The 25161-nt window shown below is 37.3% G+C and overlaps 3 protein-coding genes across 5 annotated transcripts; all 3 read left to right on the forward strand.

Moving 5' to 3' along the window:
* The first annotated feature begins 1488 nt into the window (after positions 1-1488).
* Positions 1489-5628, forward strand: LOC117935011 (sterile alpha motif domain-containing protein 9-like). Of its 2 annotated transcripts, none has more exons than XM_034857100.1 (2): positions 1489-1575; positions 2508-5628. In XM_034857100.1, the coding sequence occupies exon 2, from the start codon at positions 2517-2519 to the stop codon at positions 4602-4604; it is 2088 nt and encodes a 695-aa protein (XP_034712991.1). In that variant the 5' UTR covers positions 1489-1575; positions 2508-2516; the 3' UTR covers positions 4605-5628. The 2 variants fall into 2 exon arrangements, with proteins under 2 accessions (XP_034712991.1, XP_034712990.1); XM_034857099.1 differs by having other exon boundaries at positions 1492-1575; positions 2427-5628.
* Positions 5629-6154: 526 nt separating this feature from the next.
* Positions 6155-16772, forward strand: zgc:92594 (uncharacterized protein LOC436996 homolog). Of its 2 annotated transcripts, none has more exons than XM_034857159.1 (8): positions 6155-6510; positions 7793-8447; positions 8921-9029; positions 11377-11472; positions 13757-13990; positions 14660-14682; positions 14975-15123; positions 15428-16772. In XM_034857159.1, exons 2-8 carry the CDS (start codon positions 7813-7815, stop codon positions 15709-15711), a joined length of 1530 nt encoding a protein of 509 aa, XP_034713050.1. In that variant the 5' UTR covers positions 6155-6510; positions 7793-7812; the 3' UTR covers positions 15712-16772. The 2 variants fall into 2 exon arrangements, with proteins under 2 accessions (XP_034713050.1, XP_034713049.1); XM_034857158.1 differs by having other exon boundaries at positions 6156-6512; positions 7797-8447.
* A 493-nt stretch (positions 16773-17265) lies between these two features.
* mrpl48 (mitochondrial ribosomal protein L48) lies at positions 17266-22393 on the forward strand. Its single transcript, XM_034857233.1, has 8 exons — positions 17266-17458; positions 17856-17914; positions 18483-18514; positions 19020-19099; positions 19965-20134; positions 21340-21442; positions 21527-21616; positions 22166-22393. Exons 1-8 carry the CDS (start codon positions 17438-17440, stop codon positions 22241-22243), a joined length of 633 nt encoding a protein of 210 aa, XP_034713124.1. The 5' UTR covers positions 17266-17437; the 3' UTR covers positions 22244-22393.
* The last annotated feature ends 2768 nt before the right edge of the window (positions 22394-25161 follow it).

Here is a 25161-nt window from a genome sequence, read left to right on the forward strand (position 1 = left end):
TGCAGATGAAGTCATGTGTACTATGTGTAAAGAAAGTGTTTTGAAGTATATGTATTTTGTTGTAGGGATTTATTCTACTGTTAAAATGCAAATATTGATACATTGATGAGAGCAGCTTTAACAATGTTTAACTGTCTAATGTTCTTGCTTGTTGCCTATGTGAATAAAAGAAATCATGTTTCTTGCTGTTACCCTTTTGAGATTTAGAAGGAATATGCGCTGTAGATGTGTGAATCATGACCTTATAGGGTGAGACTGTATTAACAAGCCTTCTAAACATGATTATCATCATTGCTAGCAATAAGCGATTTGATTGCACTATGCATTTTTTCAAGAAATTCTGTGTTTTGAATATGAATAATTTTAATTATAAACGTAACATCTTAAAGCTATAGTGCGTTGTTTCTGTTGCCCCCATGAGGAATTGTAAGTGATGACAACAATACATTTGGCTTGTCCACATGATACAAGCCTTCCGAGATCGAGCACAGCCCCCACCCCTCCTCCACACAGTTGCGAGTAGCCGAGTAGGACCGAGGAGGACACAGAGGATTAAAAAAACGTGATGGACTCTTCAGAAGAGAGAATGATCTTCACTTGACTTTCTGCTCACGAAAGTCACCGGACGACACCAATTTCTGAACATAGCCATACTGAAAAAAACAGAGAGTTGTGTGGAAATTATAGTCTCAATTAGCTTTGTAGCAACTCGTTTGGCAATTGCTTGACTGTAACAGGTCAATATTCACAAAATGTTATACACTAAAGCTTTCATAATGAAGCTGTTTTATTTTTCATAGAGAGGTTAACCGTTGAAAGTAATGTACAGTAGGCTTAAAGACGTTTACAGGAAATCAGAAGATTTATTATCACCACTGCAATTACTGAACTAAATTACTTCATTTTCACTTCTGAGAAAACAGAACTTAAAAGTTATGAGGCCTCAAATAGGCATCCAAAAGTCTTGTCTAAAGCGAGAGCTATTGAAGATATCATTACTCATCACCAAGGAGAAACGAAATTCAACACAATAAAGTACGCCTTTACCAAGATGCAAGAATGAAGAAAATGCAGAAGGCGTGGCTTAAAGGTGTTTATAAACAACATCCTCAGGCTCTCTAGTCCACCTCACCGCTGCTGGAACACGTGAGTGGATTTGCGTAAACATTTGTTGTTGAATTTTCCATTCTTTGTTTCTTTTATTACATTTTGAATGTAATCAGTACAAACAATATATGTGAAGATGTGTGCTGTTACCTTACTGGAGCTTACTGTTTACTATTATTAATATTTCGTCCCCTTTATTATAATCATGCTACTTCTTAACTGAATTATGATGTAAACAGTTTTATGTAATAATTTTGCGACCATTTCAAAAGTGAAACGTTTCCATGTTGCTTATTAAAATAGTGTTTTTATACTGGAACGGTTTCTGATTAGTTTTGAAAAGTAGTCTTATTTTTGTAAACCTTTTGTCATAAGTAACCTTTATTTTATGTGTTTTGCGTCATCAGGAATCTGCAAAAAGCCAAACATCTTGCCAGAAATTAGGCTACATCATAAGAGCTGCTGCAGGTCAGTGAACTAAATCATTAAATTTGAGCAAATAGGAGATACTTCAAACGGTACTACTTCTTATGTGTCAGCAGCCATAGAGTTCATAATTGTTTACTATTTTTCTAATGTTTATTAAATACAAAAAGTTAAATGCCTACAGTACATAATTACATGATCATGCTACCTTTCTAATAAGCCAGCAAATCTGCAATAAATGTTAGGTCATTAAGAAAGGAGAATTAACCATATATTGTGCACTCATAAATGTTTATAATACAATTACAGCTCCCAGAAATGGACAGCAAACTGTAGATGAATCATTTATAACTGGTTCTTCAAGCCTACATATACTGCATAATATAATATATATACTGTATACATGATACATTAGTTTTGGCCAGATGTCCTAAAGATTAGGAAAATGGCCTTTAATCAGATCTCTGCAGGGTAAATCCAGACAGCTAGACTATCTGTCCAATCTGAGTTTTCTGTTGCATGACTAAAACAACTTTTGAACGTTCCACCAAAACAAGTTCCTTCCCGAGGCTTTTTTCCTCAGTGGAGGAAGGTTTGGCAATGCTAGACTAGGGCAAATTAACTGATGTTTTCCTGATGAGGGGGATAGAAAAAAGCAAAGGAATCACAAACATCATTAAGATTCATCCTCATCCACATTGGATATCTGTACCAAATGTTGTAGCAATCCATTCAATAGTTGTTGACTTGTTTCAGTCTCGACCAAAGTGGTGGACCACCTGATCAACCGCCATTGTCATCCATGGAGCGAGGGGGTTTAAGTGTCTTTAAAAGTATTAGAAAGTGGTTAAACTAAATTATTAACATGAGTTCTGTTGTTATCACCTCTTCAGGTATTCAAATACTCCTGGACTACCCTTTTTGAAGCTTAACTAAGAAAAAACAAAACTTTCATCCTCATCTTGATGTCTAAGGGTACCGTCATGGAGTTGACACCGGAGGAACGTATTGACATTGATGCCAATTTTCTCTCACAGTATGTGCAACAAAACCCAAAGTCCACCATCACAAAACTATTCTCTTATTTGGCACTGCTAAATGCATACATTCCTGAGGCCTATCTTCAGAAAACTGAGTATCAGAAGATCCTTGGACCCCCTGAGCCCATCCATGGAGGCCCCCCCTTTGAAGAAAGAATGAAGCCTTTTATGTGTTTGATCAACACATCCAGTCCAAACCCTGAACAAATATCTATGATTCACACAGTGGTTGCACAGCGTGCTGTGGAGCTACTAGCTGAGGAAGGGATTTCCAGGAGTCTTATAATGAAGAACTTTATGTTTTCACTTTGTGGAGATCAGACCCAACCATATATACTCCAGTTCATCAAAGATTTGCTGACAAAGAGAGAATTGGGAGAAAATGGTAAAGCAAAGTTTTCCAGGTTAATTATAGATATGCTAGAGAAAGAGAATTTTGACAAAGCCGTGTATGTCTTGAACATTGCAACAGATAAATTAAGACAGAACCCCATTTTTCCCCAAACTGTTTCCCGTCTTTATTACATCAAAGGAGGCAACATTAACTATAAAAAAGCTGAAAAATGGGCAGAGGAAGCCATTAAAAGAGCTCCAAAGAACTCTTATGTGGCTGACACTCTTGGACAGATATACAAGAACCGTTTGTTGAGGGAAGCCAAGGGACTGGAGGACATCTTGCGCATGGCAGAAAAGGCCTTCAAAGCCTTTAAAGATGTGCAGAGGAAAGCTGACAATGAAGAGGGCCCAGAAATGAAGGACACAACTGATACTGAAAGAATTTCAAATTCTTTCAACAACAGAGGCCTCTTTGGTTTTCTTCAAGTGGCGAAGATAGCCTTTGAGAAACTGAATAAAGGACCATCTCGTCCTTCAAAGAAACACGGTTTCATTCAAAAGTTAAAACCGGAAGTGGAAGCCAGGTTTGACTTTTTTGAATGGTACCTTGCCTACTCCAACCCTAACAAGACGTCCACTGAGCCGGATTACTTTTGGAAGGACATTGTAATTTGTTACGAACTGTACACAACAAAAACTGCAGCTAAATCCACCAGCTTTCCAGGTCTTTTAGATCTCCTGAATCACGGCCTTATCACATCAAAAGGACGACGTGCTAGGTTTGAGGAGGCAGAGGAAACAGTGTCTGAATTAGAGGCAATCCGAGATCATTTGAAAACCATATACGAGGCAAATGTTGACGATGTCAAAGAAGCTGAGAGGTACATCCTCTCCAACATCATCTTGAGCAACAAGATGCATAACTCTTTGCAGCACACTCCAGTGACAGAACTCCAAGCAATACTTAACAGATTCTTGGGCACAAAAGTTGGGCATAGAGGCGCTCAGTTTTACCTTTTGGTTCTGATGTTGTTTTGGCCTGAGGAAGAGCCTCGGGTGCTGCAAGAAGAGGATGATGAAGAAGTGGAACAGGAGGCCACAGAGGACGACGAGTCAGAAGACAAAACCTGGGAGGATGAGGAAAGCAATGGGGATCAAGAAACAAGAGCAGAGCCTGCACAACTATCCCTTGACCTCATGTTTGGTCCTGACCTGCAACAGTGTGTCACATTCATGGAGAAAGCATTTGAGAGAGCTAAGTATGCCAAACACCTTCGAGGCCGGTACCTTTTGCCTCTGTTTTTTCTGGGGACAGGCTCTGGACTGAGCAAATGGATTCACAGATCAAGGTTGGATGCAATCGTGGAAAAAAAGGTGGATGCTGAACTAACTGATGATTATGATGAAACAAATAAGAATAAATTGAGTCGCATCAATGAAATGTGGAACAATGGGGATGTGTGGCAAGTGCCAGAAATCCAAAACATGCTTCTCCCAATCCAAGTGGAGCTATGCCACTCTCCCACTATGCCACATGTGCATGAAAAGGAGCAAGTGTTTCTTTGTGTTGGAGGGCAGAAAATAATGGCTACAATGGAGGTTGAAGAACCTGAAGCTCCACTGTTGACCCCAGTGCCTTTCTATCTTGGCTTCACAATTCGGGGTCCCGTTGTCTTCACAGTGGGATGTCCTTAACTTACTAACTGCTGCTAATGGGTTAGGATGGCTTAAATGCAGAGAATACATGCCTCGCATGTGTACATGAACTTGGCAAAAAATTTAATATTATTCATATTATTACAAAAGCAATATCTGTACAAAATGTTATAGCAACCCATTCAATAGTTAAAACGGTAGGCAAACCGACAGATCATCATTATAATAGAGCCACCCTGCCAGCTAAAAATAACCGCTTTGGGACAGAAAGACATATTGAATCATGAAAAATGTAAGGTTTTGTTTATGGGTGTTGTTACGACTACTGTCACACTTATTTCTGTGTTTTGTTGTGTGTGTGCATATGTCCTGTATTTATCTTTTCACATGCAAAATATAGTAAGGGTGGACCGCTAGGTGTGTTATTTTAGTTTTTCTCCTGCTTAATTAGTTAGCGAGGTAAGTCATTGTCAGTCTTTTGGCCATATTTTGGTTCTTTAGGTTAGTATCTTATTTTCTAGACAGGGTTGTTTTGTTTGTTATTTTAGTGGTAGGCCACCCTGAAGCCTTATTTAAGTTACATATATCTGTTTAATCACGAGGTCTACTTATTGTCAAAAAATACGTTTGTGACATCATAACAACTAGTTTTGTGGCTACTTGGGAGACGGGGAAGATGGGGCCTTTTTTGTTCATGTTACGTCCTAGGCACCCCTAGACTGGGGCGTAACAGGTGTATAAAAGAAAATATATAAAATGAACATTTGACATATTTATGTAACGTATTAACATGTTTAACAGTCCCTCTAAGGAAGAAAAAACAAAGTGAAAAGCATAATTTTTTTTTAAATATACTTTTTCAAATCAAACTTGAAATGCATTATATTGGTTTGCATTAGACTTTGACAATTTTATGTTATCAGTTATTGCTTGTATTCCTTTTTTAATATGCATGTGTATATAAACTTGAATCAATGTTTTGACAAACAGGAACATGTTTTAAAAAAGGTAATTTGAAATAATGTATGTATTTGCTTTGGGAATAAAATTAAACTTGCAATGGGAGTTTTGGGTGTAAAAAAACAAAAACAGTTCTATGGGTCCACAAAATCAGTTTCCCATTCATTGTTGATGGGGCAACTCCAGATTTTATGCCAGATTACATCGACAATTTGTGATTTAAGAAACTTATCTGGTTTCTGGCTTTTGAATAAACTTTCCTAGGCCATCAAATAACATTTTGGAATTCTTAATTTAGGTGGCGTTCCCCTTTAAGTGAAATTGTAAACTGAACATTTATCACAACACATTCGCATATTAGAAAACAAAACAAAAGCAGATACACAACATTTTAATTGCACATTTACAAAGTGGAAAACTAATGTGTTTCATCCAATATGTTTGTGCTTTACACTGGAAGTAATGGATACTTCGTTCACCACTGAATAATGTGAATGACAACATTTAACAACAACTAGAAAGCTTACTGTCTCTGCTAGAAAATGTAACAGTGCCCTCAGCAGTCAACCATTTGTGGTGTGTGTAGCTAGTGTAAAACCGGAATTTCCGAGGAGCCTCTGAAGGCATTTCCCCCGCATCAACCTGCTCAGTTAGCTAGCTAGCTGTTAAAGGATTGTCTGTCGCGCAGGTGTGTCGACACGTCCTTTTATGTGAAATGCCGAAAACTCCAGATGAGAAACTAGCTAGCTAAATGCCCGTTGACTGGAATGTTTCCTCGGACTCCCTAAAACAACCCGGACTGTGGGAGCAAATAAAGCAACGGGTTGTAATGTCAACATGTTATTAACGCGAACAAGTGCAAGACAGGTGGACTGCGGCTTTGAGATTTGAGACGTTAGCCTCATCGGTTGATAGCTTGTACATGGGCATCTGTGTTTCAGCTTTGTACCAAGATAACCTATAAGGACCTAACGTGACATTATCAAGGTAAGTAACGTTAGCTAGCATTGTCTGACATGGTCAACACAGCAAGCAAGCAAGGAAGAGATTAGTGCAACGTTAACGTTATCTAAGAGGGAGGAGTGTTAGCTAGCTAATTGTTGGTTGACCCCTTAATCTACTGTTAACGTTAATGTAGCAAGCAGTAGGAAAGCATGCTTACTAAACAGTAGTTTTGATGTCTAGATAAATGGCAGTTACGCTAGCTTTACGAGTAACGTTAACGTTGTTTGAAGCGGAATCCGAGGGTAAACCAGGCCTTTAAGGGAAATAGATATTAATTGTAGGGTTCTTTGCATGGGGTAACGTTAAACCGAAGAACGTTAGAGTACGGAGCACATACTGAATAAAAACCGTTTTCAGAGCAGCTTCACAGGCCTGTGTTATTGAGCTGACAGGTGGAGCACTGGAAACCAAAGCTGACAAACTGGAAAACACTTTTTGTCTACAAAACAAGCTGATTGGCAGTTTTCCATGTTATCTTAAGGTCACAGCCTTTAAACACACTGTTCAACCAGCTTATCTGAACACCAGGCACCAACTGACCTGTTTTTGTAAGTTTTATCAAGGCCTAAAGTTACAATATGTTCTACTTTAATTTGTATCATTTTCATTAAACATCATGCAGGAAAAAAATATGTGATTATGGTTAAATAGGTTTTAATTAGTTTTCACAAAATGCTTGAAATAAGGAAGGCCTCTCCGATTGCTTTTTTATTGACTGTTGTAGAGATTATTTTGCAGATTAATGATTTAGTCTGTAAAAAGTCAAATAGTCCCAGTTACTGGTGAAGCCACCTTCACCAGTAACATTTGTATAGCACATTTCAGCAACAAGGCAATTCAAAGTGGTTTACATTAAACAAAACTTAAGCTTTCCCAGGGTTAAGTTGCTTGTTTTTTTCCCCCTGCCATTAGTCCAAATATATCCAGTATACTATCTCATGACAGAGAAAAAGCAACAGATATTCCAGTGTCAGAGACTGGGACCAGCGATCAAGGTTTTTTCATTTTTGCTTCAAAAATGTCTTAATTGAAAGCAGTGTTATGTCTAATCCGTTAATTGAGTCAACATGTAGACGGCCTTCCCTTATCCATCTGTTCTGCTCTCTATTTCTCCAATTATCACTCCCATGTCCCATTCCCACCCACCTTCATCTCTTTCTTTCTCATCTTATCCATTCCCCACCACTACCTCCTCCACTTTTTCTGCTTCTTTTCATCCTTATCTTTCTAACCACCTCCACTTGACTCACCCCTCCAGCCTTACAGTTTAAATACTGACATAATGGCCACAGCCCAGTCAGAGCTTTCCAGCGTCTTGAAGGAGGAGCTCACCTGCCCAGTGTGCCTGGACTTGTACCGCGACCCCCACTTGCTTCCTTGCGGCCACAACTTCTGTAAGACCTGCCTGGATCGTCTAAAGCGGCAAGCAGATCGCGGCCGCTTCCGCTGCCCAGAGTGCCGCGAAAGCCACCGGTGTGGCATCAGCTTCCAGAAAAACTTCAAACTAGCAAATATTTCTGACGACTACCGTCACCGATGCAGATCTACTACTGCAGCTGCTACAGCTTTAAAATCCAGGGAATTGCTGTCGTTTTCTCTGTCACCGCAGCAAGCCAAGTGTCTGTTTGCTGTTCCATGTGACTACTGCCCTTCAGTTTCCTCAGAGGCATCAAGTATCAGTGCTGTTGGAGAAGGGTCTTCTGCTGCTTCTGTTTCTCAGGACGAGGGTTACAAACAGGAAGCCACTGCTGCTGAGTCAATGTTTGCAGTCAAGACGTGCCTGAAGTGTGAGGTGTCAATGTGCCAGGAGCATGTCAAGCCACATCTTGAACTGCCAGCGTTCCGCGAGCATCCACTGACAGAACCGATGAACGACTTCTGGAAGAGGAAGTGTCCAGATCATGATGAGATATACAGGTGAGAGACATGTGCACTCATATTTTGTGGTGTTGTAGTTTGAAAATGTGGGTATTTCATCATAGAGGGATTTTTTTGAATTTTTTTTCTCACAATGCCACAAAGTTTTGATCTTGTGTAACTGTGACCAATCATCCACCTATTTGTCCAAAACATTACTGTCTAAATGACACAGTAGTCTCTGTCAGTAATAGTCAGCTGATGTTTGATAATACCTTTTGATTGTTTTTATACATTATATATAGTGTTGCTCGACTAATTCTTTTGCACACTTTTATTCTGTTTCAATAAGTTGTACAAAACCAGACCAACACATTTTTTCACAACAACCTAGAATAACCTTTTTCCACTCTTTTTTTTCTAGTAGTGGTTGTATTAGAGCACACTTCATAAGCAAGTGTTATACTGTGTTTAAAGATCTGTCATTTAGCAGGTTTATCTTACTTTTTTTTTAATTTGGTATAAAACTCCAGATATTACTGCATGGATGACAAGATGTGCGTGTGCAACGCCTGCACCATAGAAGGAGGACACTCGGGACACACAATTAAGACCCTAAAAAACACGATGAAAGATCTCAAGGTACACCTTTTTATATTAAAAATGCTTTCTACACACGTTAGAAAATTGTAAAATTAATAATATGGCAAATAAAACAAGAAACTTGCATCTTTAAAGAAGGGATTAGAATTGCTCAGCTCCCATTGTAACGTAGGTTATACAAGTTTTTTAAAAATCTTGCCTAAGGGTGTAACACACCAACCCTATTTACCCTATTCGGCTGTCGGGCTGTCTGGTGAGGTTGCTGAAAGGAGTCTGTTTGGTGTGTTCCTTGCCGCTGTCCGTCCTGAGGGGCCGTCGGCCTTCATTTTGGCCGACCTGACATGCTCAGTCTGAAGGTAGGCACCGCCGGCAGTCAAATTCCAATGACCAATCGGATTGGTGGAGTGCAAAAATCGGAAAGCCAGGAGCCAGATGAGCGCACTTGACTCCCTCAAAATCTGACATGTTTTAAGCTGACCTTTTTCCATCTGAAATAAAGACAGATTCAGCAACTGCACGGCCTATTTCTCGCTTAAAATGTTTTCAGAAACACGTTTCGTGAATAAAATCTAGAAAAATATGAGCTTGTATTCTGAAGAAGCCGCCATGAGAGTCTGACTTTAAATTTCTGGAGAAACCAGACCCATGTGACGCCTTCGTCCAATCAGCTGCAGGTTTTCATTTTCATTTTCATTTTTGGGCAACAATACAGGTTAGTGCCGCCTGCTGTTATGGAGACGTATTACGTCTCGTTGCTTCGGTGTGTTCCGAGGCACTTTTTTGACCAATTTGGGTAGACTAATCAGTCCACCTGCCTTTTCTGCAGATGGTCAGCCACCTTGTTGGTGTGTCTTAACATCCCATTTGGCATATTTGTGGTTAGAATATCTGCATTATGTTGAAATGAATCTGATCTCTGTCTCTCTGTGCACCCTACTCCATTCAGTTTTACCACAGTGTTTCCTCTTTTGATTGTTCCATGGCGGCCTGCCCCCCACTGCTAAAAAAATCCTAAAGGAAACACTGTACCACCTTCTGATTGTTTGGCTCACACAAAGTCTTGTGATGAGTCTGGAATCCTAATGAATGAGTTGTTGTTGGGAGTGTGTGTATGGCTGTGTGTGAATGAAAGGAAAAAGTCACATGACTTTTTGGTCATTCTATAGGGGAGTAGATCTACTTCCTGTGGTTCCATCCTCCTGAACGGAGTGTGAAGTTGAAAAGGCTTCCAGTTCATTGCTTTAGATATTGAGTCCAGAAACCTATTATTTCAAAGTATTCTATACATTAGACATCATCAGTATTTGGGAGATGTAGATACATTTGAATGTAAGTACATCTGAATACATTTATACACTCTCTGAATAAATTTAAGGAAACTCAATGCATTTCACAGAAGGCCCAATATGGAAGAAAAAAAAGAATAATCTTTTTGCGTGATCAGTCACAATGGAGTCGAAAGCAGCAAGAGCTAAGAGGTGTAGGTTAGATTTTTTTAGTATGCAGTTTGGGACTACAATTAAAAAAATCTATCTGCTTGTTCTGGTACTTGTTAGTAACGCTTCTGTGGACGCTTTTACCAGAGTAGGCCTGTTTAGTTAGCAGGATTTAATGCCTGCATTTCTACAAAATGCAATTCAATATGGAAGTAATCAAAGTATTCACAATTTTGGTCATGTATTCTGTAACGGAATACATTTTGAAAGTATCCTTCTCAACACTGTCCATCATCCATGTACTTTTGAGCTTGACTTGTTATATTAGGTTAATTTGCTACAGTGAAATGGTAGGCTTTCAAAATCCCCTAGAAATTTGTCTTTGTATTGACACCCAAATAGATTCAATTAATAAAATAATGAACGTTGTTTGATGTTCCAAAGCCAGTAGTGGGTATTTTTATTTCCCTTTTACAATTAACAAATTTAGAAACAAATTATTTCAAAGGTTTCATTTTTATTTATTTTAATTTTGTGTGTCTTTATCAAACTTAGTCTTTTTTCAGTTCTTATTTCAAATACTTTCTTGTTTTATACTCAGAAGAAGACTTGTTGTCTTCTGGTTCTCACACTTTTCCATATTCTATCTTTATTGTGCTCCCTCTATCATTGATGCCAGTCATCAATGATAGAGGGTGTGGTTTGAATGTGGGTATAAATGTTTTGGTGGACTGTAGAAACTGAATTGCTCTTCATGGATGAATAAAGGTCTCTGTCTCTGTATCAGTTGAAACCTGACTTTTGAAAGCCATTACAAGCAGCATTGAAACAAGTTTTTGTCAGTGGCACAGTAGTAATTAATCCCACTTTCAAGCCCTACACTCATATTTGTTTTCTGAGAATACTTACAATTTTAAAATCATTATGACATGCCTTCTCATGTTCAACAGGGCACGCTGGATAAGCAGCTGTACAGGGTTGAAAGGAAGTACAGCATGGCAGAGAAAAAACTCCAGGAGCAGAGAGAGAAAGAGAGACAAAATAAGGTAAGAAGGCACACATTTATATTTCAAGAGTGCTAACAAATTTGAAAACAGGTGAATATTTGACCATTTCTATTAGGGCTGTAAGGGTTGGTCTGTTTGTCTTTCTTCTTCTTCTTCTTCCTCTTCTTGGGAAAAATAAAATGACTCTGATTATCTGTCAAAGACAGTAGTGTAACAAATTACACAAACCATGATGCATACTGACTTTACCACTCTAAAATATTTAAATAACTCAAAACTTTGTTGTAAACATGTTGTCAACCGTTCCTGCTTCAGCTTCCAGACTGTGGTCGGGATGCTGACGCTCACTTCGGGGCTAACTCCCTTCACTTCACCCAGCAGTTGGGAAGCAAGACACCGGAACTTTACTGGGTCTTGATGAGAAACCTACATAGTACATATACTACAACTTGACGACTTTACCACTAATTTGTTGACACGTCTTCCTGTGAGCGCATCCACCAACTCTCTCTCACCCATACTTGCTTTGCACACATTACTCTACTCTTATACCAGTGTAATGTGTGAACATGTGGCTTGCAATTAAACCCGGCCTTGGCCATTTTCGCTACAGCGAGCATCACCGCTTGCACGTTGTTTTTGTCAACTATTCTCATTCTAGTATGTCCCAGGGAACTTAAGGGAGCGTCTAACACCCAAAGCCCACAGAGCCATGTGTTTCTGACCTTTTGGTTGGTTAGATTGTGAGCAATAAAGTGCTCATGTTATGTTCATTTTCAAGTTCATAATTGTATTAAAGGGGTGATAGAATGGTTACATAGGGTATTTCACACTGTTCCTTAAGGTCTCCAAATAGGGTAAAATCTTGTCTGGTCTTGTCCCTTATACGGTTTGCTCATGACTATTTAGATGAGCTGCGCAATGATTGGTTGGTCTAAGCGTGTGCCAAAAAAATAATACCATGAAGAAAAAGCCGAAAAGCATGATATGAGCACTTTAAAAAAAAATTGCTGCTTTTCAATTAGAAAATTGTGTTCTACTACATTGTGATTTGAATTTGATGAATCGTTAAGGCCTAACTTTAATTTATCGTTAACTTCAATCATCCTTGAAGCTCTAATGTAAATTAAATTGGATGGCAGACTGGCAGCATCTTGACATTGATCTTATGAAGGAAACCACTGTGCCTTCTAGATTTGAGTCCAATTTGTAGTTTGTGCTTCTTGTCTGCCTTTAGAAACCGAAAGAATGTCAAAGCATAAATGTTCTTAAGTATACTTAACTTTCAACTAGCAAGATGGTTTATTATTGGTGATGTCAGTTAAACTAGTTCCCACAACTAGTAATGTAAAAAAAACTACAACACCACACCGCATCTAGCTAGACCAGAAACAAAACCGGCACGCTGCACACACTAGTTTGGGCTTGTGAGACGGCTAAATTGTACTAACGTTATGTTTTGAGTGGATGACGAGTGCAAGACACCGAAATGGTGTGAATTAAGTAGTAGGCTAAATGCTAATGGTGTTTTCAATAAAAAAACATTAGTACAAAGCAATCTGACCACTTTTCCATGTTAAGAGCATTAAAGAGAAAAAAATAATGGGACAAAAAGAAATCAAGGGACTTTTAGAATGGATAAAAATGTGCACTTAATTGCGAGTTAACTATGAAATTAAAGTGATTAATTGTGATTTTAAATATTTTAGTGGTTTGACCGCACTATTTTGTTATATAAATGCAGCATAGAAAGTTGGCTTGTAGTTGATTCATCCTTTCCAGCTCCATGGACAGCAACATTAAGATACATTGAGTACAGTAGCTGGGTTTTCTTTTAGTGCTAGTTCATATTTAAGTCTTAAGACTTATAAGTCAGTTTTTGTAATGGTAACTGAGTTTCCTTTTAATGTGCTCGAAAAAAAATAACAATACAGTCAAGTTTGCTTTGCAGTAAAAAAATGGAAAAGTTCAAAGACTCAGATCTTCGTTTGCAACAAAAGCCTTGAGACCAGTTTTGCACCAGATAACAGACTTACTTTAAATAGAACTATATAAAGTGGACACTTAAGTTCATAATGGTTAATTTTTATTTCAAAGAAGAAACAACCATTACCTAACTTGACATGTATGTATGTTTTCATAAACTACAGAAAATACATTCTGAAAACAAAATTTGTACATTTCATGTTGGCTTACCATCAAAGTCATAAAAGTTGTTTGTTTACTTTAAGTCAGCGATAAAAGATCAATTGATTTCTCTAAAGTTCCTGTATGAGACATCCTGTGTGCTCTTTTCCTTCTCCTCGTCCCTTCCCCTATCTAGAAGTTTATGGACGACTCTGAGCAGTGCTTGACCCGGCTGGGGGAGGAGATGAAGGCCAAAATACTCCGATTTGTCACCAGATTGCGAGAATGCGCACGCACTCATTCTGACACCAACGGTCCGGCGATTCAGAAGAACATCTTTAAGATCAGCCAGGACCAGGTCCGTCTCCAGGAGGTCCGCTGTAGCATCGAAAGCCTCATGCAGGAAAGCGACCCTTTCCGCTTTATTGAGGTGAGACGCCTCGCTCCACACTTTTGCCCCATTAAGCAGCAATGACATACATTTTACATTACTGCAGACCTTCTCACAAAGGAATCATAGCTTAAAGGTCCCATGGCATGAAAATATCACTTGAGTTTTTTTATTTTTTTTTAACAACAATTAGTTCCCCCAGCCTGCCTATGGTCCCCGAGTGGCTAGAAATGGCGATAGATGTAAACCGACGCTAGGTATCCTGCTCTGCCCTCTGAATCTTAACCTCTTATGATGTCATAAGGCGCAAGGTTTTGTAATATTGGGTAAGACTTCAGATATGGTATGAGGGGACCACTAAGAGCACCATGTCATCGGACCTTTAAAGAATTAAGTTAAAAAAGTTGTTTGGGATTTATAGCTAATAAGGTAGCCCATGCATGTCCTTTGTGTGACTCAACTGAGACAAATTCTTAGATATTTCAAATATAGGAGAAATGTCTTCAGAACAAACAGTTACAAAACCTTGGCAGCTACATTCTTGTAATACATTAGTACAATACAAAACAAATCTAATTTTAAGTTTTAACTTGAACTTTGCCATGGGCATCACCAATAAGTTACCTCCACTAGACACCTTCATTTTTATGGAAATCTACTGTATATAATTTGTGTCCAAACATCTGTTGGTTTTTGTCCCATTTTCAGGCACACAGGACAACAGGAAAACAGTAAGTACTGCTTCTATTTTCATTGATGGTTGCAACTACTATTATTGATTAATCTGCAGGTTATTTTCTTGATGATTGTGCCCATTAACACTAAAAACTAGAACCAGCATTTACTTATAAGCACACTAAGATATGTATCATACTTTTGTAGTATCATATTTTTTGTCTTACTATAAAAGTCAAATCCTGACACATGATAACCTTTATCTGGCATATGGTTGGTAGTTTTGTTTTAAAAAAGGTCATAAACTATATAACAAATGGTTGCAGATTAATTGTTGTTTTCCATTAGGTGTCGTAGGCAGCTAAGAAAAGACATGTACTACCCAGAATACGTCGACATGGAGACGGAGGTTCTTGGAGTGATGATGGAGGACGAAATGAGAAAATTCCTTGATGAGGAACTACCGTGTCACATTGTTGCTGCCATTAACTCCCTGTGTAAGGAATTTTCATTCGTTAAATTATCTTATAATGTCACTTTGTCCTTTGTTAACAGTCCTGCAGAAGATGCTCCCTTCATGATGTTATAATGTTCAGGTTTTTCTTGAATCTACTTCAGTGAGGTAAAGATTTAATTTTATAGTAATTTTGGAGGCTGCAGTATGTGGTGCTGTTTAACTTTATTACATTATACTGAGGGGTGTTTTAAGCCTGCCTCATATAATGGGGTGGAAAAAAATGATAGAAATACCATCAACCCCTCTCTGAAACTGATATTTTTTAAATCTTCTCCACCCATCAGGTCACCTGTCGGATCATGAGGAAGAGGACCAAGAGGAGAATGAGGAAGAGGCTGTGGAGGATGAAGACGACGACGACGACGACAGCAGCGAGGAAATGAGGAGCGAGGGGGAGGAAGAGGATGATGAGGAAGACGATGACGAGGAAGGAAATGACCAGAGTGGGCTGGCTGACGATCTTTACAGCCCAGGGGAGGAGGAGGAGGAGGAGGAAGAGGAGGAAGACGATGAAGAGGAAGACGATGAAGAGGACGAGAACGAAGAAGAGGAGCACGAGGAGGAGTGAAGAATTTTAGGACTGGGACAGGATTTGGATACATATATTTTTACACCTATTAAAGCACTTTGGATTTGATTGTTAACTGCGAGTGCCATGTACAGTTGAGGACTCAAGCAGTTATCACATTTTGCCTCAAACCCTGGTACTAAACTCTGAGATGACACACTGAATGATATCAGAGCTTCGATTCAGCTGGATTTAAAACAAACTGCACTGAGAATCTCATGCTAAACCTGTGTTAAACTTAAGGTGCTTAAAAGTAGAAAATGATTGCTGTATGCAGAAACACACGTGAATGTATATTGACAGAATGTGTCTGGAAGGACTCAAAACACTTCATTTGGAATTTAGTAAAATCTCTGCATGTCTGGATTTTGACCACTCTGCTAAGAATTTTAAAACGTGAGTAATTTGCCTAAACGGAATTGAGTTGATTTGATCTAATTTGTTTTGAGAACGCTTTTTTGAAATAACTAGTTGCTGTTTCTTAAATTTCCAAAGCATAGGTAAGAAAATGTTTGAATCCCTTGAGTTTCCCAGGTTTCCGTCACCATAGTAAGTCTTTTAAACAGTGTCCATGTAAACAGATTGGACCTGAAGGAGAGCAAACACGCAACCAACAATTTACTTGAAGGAGTCCTGCGTTAACGGATTGTATTGATTTGTTTATTTCATTCTTGCTTCAGTTTTGCAAGCCAAAGAGAGAGTGAGTGTGTGTGTGTGAGTGTGTGTGTGAGAGTGTGTACTTTAAAAAGTTTTGTTTGCTTGGCATGACATTAGAAAAAAATTGCAATGTTGAGTCTATACAGACTTTAGGATGACTTTGCTTTTCATATTTGTGCTTTAAAAGCAGTTAATGCATTGTTTAAAAAAATGTTCCTATGCACAGTGTATACAGTCTCAAAATATAATTTTCAGGCGACAAAGGATTTTGCACTTTGCTACAGAAAATGCTATGTTAGGCCTGAACTATTTGAATGTTAAAAGTTGATTATTTTGATACGGGTGATTTTGTGAGGGGCCAAACTGAAATATGAATACATAATAATAAAGTATGTTGAAATGTGCAGATGCCTGACTGTCCTTTTGAAAATATGACAAATACATAATTTAACTTTGATTTGATTGGGTCTACAGAAGGGTAGGAGAAGGGCAAAAAAAGATATTAGATTTAAATAAATATGTAAAGCACACAAAACGAGACTGAATTGCTTTTTCCCCTTTTACTAAAATTGCTGAAAGTAAAAACAGATATGGGCAATGATTAATAAACAAAAAATTAAAGACAGAAGTAAAAAAATATACAAAATTAAATATAAGTAAATAAGATGAAAACAAATAGTGAGACAATTACATTATGTTAAAGATGGGTTTTTAAAGGACATATTCATTTTTCATCACTGGGTTACCAGCAGCTTCATTTAATGGAACTCATTTCACCAGTTTGTTATCGAACATCGCACACATATGAATACATAACACAAATATATATACATAACTTATTAAATAGAAACGTGGAGAAAGACTGAACGTGATTCCCGTCCCGGAACGTTTGTTCTGGGGCATTCAAACCCCGGATGCAAAATAGGGCGGAATAGCTTCCTCTGATGACTTCCGGTGTTAGTAGCTTTTATATTATCTATTTAAAATTATAGTTACATGTAAGCTAACTCCCGGAATTACATCCAACACTCAACGTGTTTTCCGTTAAACACAGAAAAAAGGTTGAACTATGAATGCCGTCTTCCGAAAGGTAACGTGTTTTTTGTTGTTGCCATGTGCTAAATGTCTAGTTTCTCCACAGAGGTCATAGCTACAGATTGAGCAGATTCGATTAATCATGTTCATCACAGGTTCCGCCAAACACCAAGTTCACTGATGTCTTGAAGGCACGCATGTGTCCAAGCAACAGCCACAAAACTACAACTACAGTTAATAAACAAATGGTATGAAACACAGAGAAGTAGCTAACGTTAGTCATTTCACTTAAGTTTTGACATAATATTCATCCAGGCTGAGCTTCCCTTCTGTGTGAGGAGGTAGGCTGGGAGGTAGTCTAATGCCAAGTAAAACTTCTCACAATGTGGTCTGTGAATCAGCATTATTTCCCTCGTTATTCTGTTAAACTGATGTTATTCTGTTGTGTTCAGTTGCAGACGTCTGTCACACAACAGGCATGTGTGTTAAATCACACGCTTACATTATGCCGGTAAGTCTTTGCATTGCTTTTTTTAATCGTCATACCTCATGTTGGCCTTAGTGAAAGACTATATCGCAAAGATATGATCACTGTAGTCCTTCATTATAACAACAACCATAGAACGTCAGCTTAAAAAGTGTATACTTTTTAAACTTTCAAGAATTTACAACTTGAGTATTTCTTTCACACTTTTGGAAAGACAATCTGTTAGTGATGATAACCTTTTATGCAACAAAATAACTGCTGCGATTTCCACACTGTAAGAAAAGTGTGGTCAGATGATTTGAATGGTTGTTAAGTAGTCAAAAAGTTAATTATCTCAAGTCATTGGCGGTAAATTACCAATATGAGAGGTGGGAAAACAAAATAAAAAAAAGATGAACTAAAATAATACGTCGGAATTGTTAGGCCTACAAACATCAGTTGTTTCCTAATATTTCAACTTATAAATCTCGAACAATGTTTTAATGTTATAATATTTATTATTTTACAAAATGGTCCTAAAGTGACCTTGGTGATGTGAATGCTCTCTTTTTAATACTGTTTCTGACTAATACTTGTACTGTGGTTTTAACAGGGCCGCACCGTCTATCCAACATCCTGTTTGGGGTAAGTATTTAAAGACGGCTATAAATTAAACACACCTTTACATGTATAATTAGGGCGGTGCAATTAATCCAAATTTCAATGGTGATTATGATTTTGGCTCCTATTAACGATCACAAAGACAAAGTAATCGAGAAAAACAATTAGTTTTAACCACATTACATTTAGCAAGTAGACTCTTATTTTGTCTTGTGTTAGGAACATTTCACTGTCAAGGGTTTTTTACTGTTGATTTGTTTAACTGATTCACCACTTTTTAGGTTCATATATGCAACACCTTTTCCAAAAGTCAATGAGTAATTGTGTTAAATAATCTTGATTTCAATGTCAACCAAAAATAATCGTGATATTTTCCATAATTGAGCGGCCCTATACATAATACTCTATTTGTGTTTTACTGCTGTCAAATCAACTCTTGCCTGTTATATTTATCTTGCACGTACCAAAGGGTGTAGTATTTGTATAAACAGTATGTATTTTAATGGACAGTTTTTCTCTGCTTCCACAGCTTCTGTGAGCGAAAGACAATACAAAAGCATGCCAACCCACGGAGTTGGGAGGTGGAGACATCTTTTACCTAAAGAGGCGGTAAGACTTGGAAACATCTTTTGAGAAAATCCATCCATTGAAAGCCCACACATGCCATGTAAGGCTATAATAAGATAACTTCTTATAGCTGTTTGCCTTTTTTTAAGACCACATTCGCAAAGTCAACAATCAATTATCAATTAAATTTATTCACCCATGGCAACACGGAAATTACAGTACATGATGTCGTTATGTTATGTTATGTTATGTTCACATCCAAATCAACCACTGCTGACATGGAGAAAAAGTGCCTTAAAAGTAAAACCATTGATAAAAAAAAAACTATCATAACAAATACCAACTTAAAACTACCTCTTTTAATATTTGAGACTGCATTAATTTGGTAAATTATTATTAATAATTATTACAAACAAGTGTAATGTTATATAAAGGGCTTCATTTTGGGCTATTTTAGAAATATCTTATGTGTAGACACATGAATGGATTAACTGGATTGTCTCATTTCATTCCTTGCTGTTGATGAATGCTACGTCATCATAAAAATCAACAAACACTGATTTTTTAATAGGCTATGGGTGTAAGTCACGCTATTTGTTTAAATTAAATAATTAAACAGCCCAGTTGACAAATGTATGCATTAGCTTAGTATACTGGTAGACTAATAGGACATAGTGATATTACATTTGAAGAGCACCCTCTACTTGACCACAAGGCTAAATACTTTAAATGGTCTGCTGCGCCACATGGACTGTCAATTTAGAATTTTAACAGGTCATTCTTTTTTAAGTATTTAATTTATTCCTACAAACTTTGTCAGCCTTCCAGTATGTCTAATCTAGACAAGGGGCTATAAAATGAACACTGTATGTCTGTGGTGGGGTCAAGTTTTGTTTGTTGTTTTTAGCCAAGGAAAAAGAAAGACAAACAGCAGATGAAAGAGATCATGGCCGAGACGGAGACAGCATATGGGACTCTGAACGTGAAAGTGTCGGGTTACGACATGACGGTGGTGGAGCATTACTCCCAGTACATCCACAACCTCTGCAACCGCATCGGCATCAAAGTGGCAGAAAGGTGAGGATATGTAACATCCATAATGTTCACATTTGGCGTCTTTTTTTGCGAGGAAAAAGTTGACTAGGGCACATTTGTAGTAAAAAAAGAAGAAGGTGGCAGCGGTTTGGTTCCAAAAAGCAGCCGAGAGCAGCTTTTGTTGCTATAACGACAGCTACTGGGACAGTATCCCAAAGCGCTATGTGGAGCGGTGCTAATGCTATCGCTCTCAATAAAACAAAGCGGTGGAGCAAGCTTAAGAAAGAAAAGAGAGAGGGAGCAGTGGTACTAGCCTTAGATAAAACAATGCGATAATATAATACATATATTTCAGATAATCATATAATGTAGCTCGCTGTGCTTTGACTCCATTTTTTATCTTGATGTTATGAAAACGACTACTCCGCTCATCATTGGTCGGCTGTCGAGAAAGCGTTTGACTTTGGATGTTTTAATGCAAAACAGACGCTGGAAGCTTAAAAAAAGACACGTGTGAACATAGTTAACATAACTGTATATCTTAGCTGTTTTTTCTTCTTGTTCTTACCAATGATATCAGAAGCAAAAACTGGAAGATACAGTATGTGTAGCTCAGTTATGGAATTGGTTACTTCACATGGCAGTCTGACAAGAAAGACCCTGTTCTATAACTTGACATTATTTATAATGAAAAAACGTTCAAAGAACGCTCACATAATCTGTTAGCTCAGAGTCAAGAATAAAGGGCTGACGATGCATGATCCAAACCAGAACTGTGCACATTAAAGAAAAGAACATTTGAATTAGCCACTTGAGAAGAAGGCCTGGAGCAGTTTATTTGAAAGTACTTCAGATAAATGTGATTTGAAACTGCATAGAAGTACTTTTTTGTATATTTATTACTACAAAATAGCAGTGACTTTATTTCCAACCAACAAAAAAAAACTAACTATAGACTGATATGTCTGATTGTAACTCTATAAAAGAATCAAGAAACTCAACAATGTCAATCACTCACTTTATTTAGGACAATTCAGTTGTCAGATGAAACTCATGCAGGCAAATTGCAAGTACCAAATATGTAATATAATATATGAATTAGGATCTATGAGCTTTTCTGGTTGTAAACAAGAATAGCACGTTTACAATTTTTAATAAAAAAAAGTCCATAGATGCATTTCATTGTACAACACTTCCATATACAAATGGAAATCCAACGCTTTAATATTCTTTTTTTTCACCTGCAGCTATGCTTTGCCAACCAAGAGCACAGAGGTCATGCTAATGCAAGAGCAAGGCACCAAGATGTATGTTGACGCCATCCTGAAGACTCACGAGCGAGTCGTCCAGGTAAATGTTTCCGTCTGTGTCGGTTGCTGCATGCTCTGTCTTAACACCCGACCACTGAAGCGTTTTATTTGTCCGTTTATCTAGTTGAGCTGTCTGGACACGGCAGTGTGTCCCGTTTTCATGGACATTCTTTTGAAGAATCAACCAGAGGGAGTCAAGCTCTCTGTGAAGCAGGTGAGTTAGATCTGGCACATTACTCTCTGAAGCACGGTCCTGGAAAAGATATGGAAAATTAGACGCATGCAAATAGTTTTGGACATCCCTTGATGTAGTTTTTCCTTTTAAACTGTGTTAGAATTTAAGGTTCTGGTTAACTTAGGTTGTTGGTCAGGGAGTTACATAACACTAACTGGCCAAATGTATGTGGACATCCAAAACATTACACCCATATGTTGTGTTTTTACATTGCACAGAAGGAATGACTTCAACACTCACAACCTGTTTCATGTTCATAAGCCACCTCACTATTGTTTAAAGATACACCTGAAAAAACTATCCTTTAATGGGAATTAAGAGGCTAAGCACAAACCATGAAACCAACCCAAAGTTCAAAGTCCATATAGTGTACAGTATATGAGTAAGAACCCAAATTAAACCTATAACCTATTGGTTATGCAAAGCCTTTAGTGGTCAGCAAAATTTCCATTTGACCACAAGCAACCTCAGTATTTTAACACATGCATAACAATCTTTCTTCCTCTCCCCTCCCTTGTTCTTTCTCAGCACACCGAGGCTGATTTCCAGGCTCGGTTCAAGGGTCGTCCAGAGCTGGAGGGGCTCATCGCTCAGATGAACCATTAGGACCTGTGAAATTCTCAAGTTTGAAATCTCTGTGACACGCTACACCTTGTTTACCTGTTCAATTTATGACTTCTGGCTAGATGCTGAACTGAATTGCATTGTCTCAATACCTATTATCTGTGCAATGAGAATAAAGTTGAGTCTAAATGTTACCGTCTATTTTTTTTCTGATATGCTATGCTATGACCTATTTTTTTTTTACATACACTTTACTATGACTTTGGTTATATGACTGTCTATTTTTTTCTGATATGCTATACTATGACTTTTTGTTTACATACAGTATGTTATGATTTCATTCGACATACCATAATATGACTTTGTGAATTTTTTTACTATACTATGACTTTTTGTTGTACTATACTGTGACTTTTTTTCCCCACATACTATACTATTACGTTTTTACAACATGCTATTCTATGACTTTTTTGACTTACCATACTATGACTTTTTTGGCAGTCTATACCATGACTTTATTTCGACATACTATACTATGACGTTTTTGACTTTTTCTGACATACTATACTATTTATGACTGAGTTTTTCGACATACTGTATGACATTTTTTGACCTTTTTTTAACATACTATACCATAATTTTGTTCAACTTGCTGTATTATGATGTTTTTTGTGACTTTTTTTGACATGCTGTGACGTTTGTGACTTTTTTCAACATACTATACTATGATTTCTTTATGACATACTATACTATGACTTTTTTTGACAAACACTTTCCTATGACTTTTCTTCAACATATTACTCTGTGTTGTTTTTGTGACTTCTTTCGACATGCAATACAATGACTTTTTTTCGAAATACTACACTATGACATTTTCCGGACTTTTTCAACATACTGTAATAATTATTAGAACGATAATATTGGCCTTCTCAGGTGCTACAAGACTCCAGGATTCCAGGACAAGCTGGCTCAGGACTAGCTTAGTTCCCTTCAACTTGCTGAACTCTGCACTTATGTGACAGCATTCATACACTGTTAATACCATTCCTACAGCTGACATTGTCTGTATTGAGTTTATTCATACCCCATACTGTTTGTTCATAATTTTGTATGTAAATACTCTGTACTGCTTTATAAACTTCTGGTTAGGTGCTGACCTGAATTGCGTTTTCACATTACCTGTAATCTGTGCAATGAGAATAAAATTCAGCCTAAATGTCACTGTCTATTTTTTTCTATGCTATACTATGACATTTTTGTGACTTTTGTCGACAGAATATACCATGAATTCTTTCTGGACATCCTATACTATGACGTTTTTGTGACTTTTTTCCGACATACTATACTATGACATTTTTGTTACTTTTTCCGACATACTATACTAAGACGTTATTGTGACTTTTTTCCGACATACTATACTAAGACGTTATTGTGACTTTTTTCCCCCCAACATACTATACTATGACGTTTTTGTGACTTTTTTCCGACATACTATACTATGACGTTTTCGTGACTTTTTTCCGACATACTATACTATGACGTTTTTGTGACCTTGTTCCAACATACTATACTATGAGGTTTTTGTGACTTTTTTCCGACATACTATGCTGTGACTTTTTTCGACATTACTTTTTTCCGACATACTATACTATGACGTTTTTGTGACTTTTTTCCGACATACTATACTGTGATATTTTTGTAAATTTTCTTGACATGCTATACTATGACGTTTTTTGAATTTACTATACTATGACTTTTTCTTTGACATACTATGACGACTTTTTTCCGAAGTACTATACTATGACGTTTTTGTGACTTTTTTTCGACATACTATACTGTGATATTTTTGTAAATTTTCTTGACATGCTATACTATGACGTTTTTTGAATTTACTATACTATGACTTTTTCTTTGACATACTATGACGACTTTTTTCCGACGTACTATACTATGACGTTTTTGTCACCTTTTTCCGACATACTATACTATGACGTTTTCGTGACTTTTTTCCGACATACTATACTAGGACGTTATTGTGACTTTTTCCCCCCCAACATACTATACTATGACGTTTTGGGGACTTTTTTCCGACATACTATACTATGACGTTTTCGTGACTTTTTTCCGACATACTATACTAGGACGTTATTGTGACTTTTTTCCCCCCAACATACTATGCTATGACGTTTTTGTGACTTTTTTCCGACATACTATACTATGACATTTTTGTAACTTTTTCCAACATACTATACTATGACGTTTATGTGACCTTTTTCCGACATACTATACTATGACGTTTTTTTGACTTTTTTCCGACATTCTATACTGTGATTTTTTCCGACATACTATAGTATGACGTTTTTGTTACCTTGTTCCGAAATACTATACTATGACGTTTGTGACTTTTTTCCAACATACTATACTATGAGGTTTTTGTGACTTTTTTCCAACATACTATACTGACTTTTTTCGACATGACTTTTTTCCGACATACTATACTATGACGTTTTTGTGACTTTTTTCCGACATACTATACTATGACTTTTTTGTGACCTTGTTCTGACATACTATACTATGACGTTTTTGTGACTTTTTTTTAACATACTATACTATGACTTTTTCTTTGACATACTATACTATAACTTTATTGTGACTTTTTTCCAACATACTATAATATGACTTTTTCTTTGACATACTATATGACTTTATTATGACTTTTTTCCGACATACTATACTATGACGTTTTTGTGACCTTTTTCCGACATACTATACTATGACTTTTTTGACATGACTTTTTTCCGACATACAATACTATGACTTTTTTTCCGACATACTATACTATGACGTTTTCGTGACCTTTTTCCGACATACTATACTATGACGTTTTTGTGACTTTTTTCCTACATACTATACTGTGATATTTTTGTAAATTTTCTTGACATGCTATACTAGGACGTTTT

This window comes from Etheostoma cragini, chromosome 19 (genome assembly GCF_013103735.1).
Source record: "Etheostoma cragini isolate CJK2018 chromosome 19, CSU_Ecrag_1.0, whole genome shotgun sequence".
In the NCBI taxonomy this organism is placed as follows: Eukaryota; Metazoa; Chordata; class Actinopteri; order Perciformes; family Percidae; genus Etheostoma; species Etheostoma cragini.

Coding starts and splice junctions, on each gene's coding strand:
- mrpl48 (XM_034857233.1), top strand. CDS start 17,438: ATGAATGCCGTCTTCCGAAAG. Junction 17,459..17,855: donor TGAATGCCGTCTTCCGAAAG/GTAACGTGTTTT, acceptor TGTTGTGTTCAG/TTGCAGACGTCTGTCACACA. Junction 21,443..21,526: donor CTCACGAGCGAGTCGTCCAG/GTAAATGTTTCC, acceptor CCGTTTATCTAG/TTGAGCTGTCTGGACACGGC.
- LOC117935011 (XM_034857099.1), top strand. CDS start 2,499: ATGTCTAAGGGTACCGTCATGGAGTTGACACCGGAGGAACGTATTGAC.
- zgc:92594 (XM_034857159.1), top strand. CDS start 7,813: ATGGCCACAGCCCAGTCAGAGCTTTCCAGCGTCTTGAAGGAGGAGCTC. Junction 11,473..13,756: donor AGAAAGAGAGACAAAATAAG/GTAAGAAGGCAC, acceptor TCCCCTATCTAG/AAGTTTATGGACGACTCTGA. Junction 13,991..14,659: donor ACCCTTTCCGCTTTATTGAG/GTGAGACGCCTC, acceptor TCCCATTTTCAG/GCACACAGGACAACAGGAAA.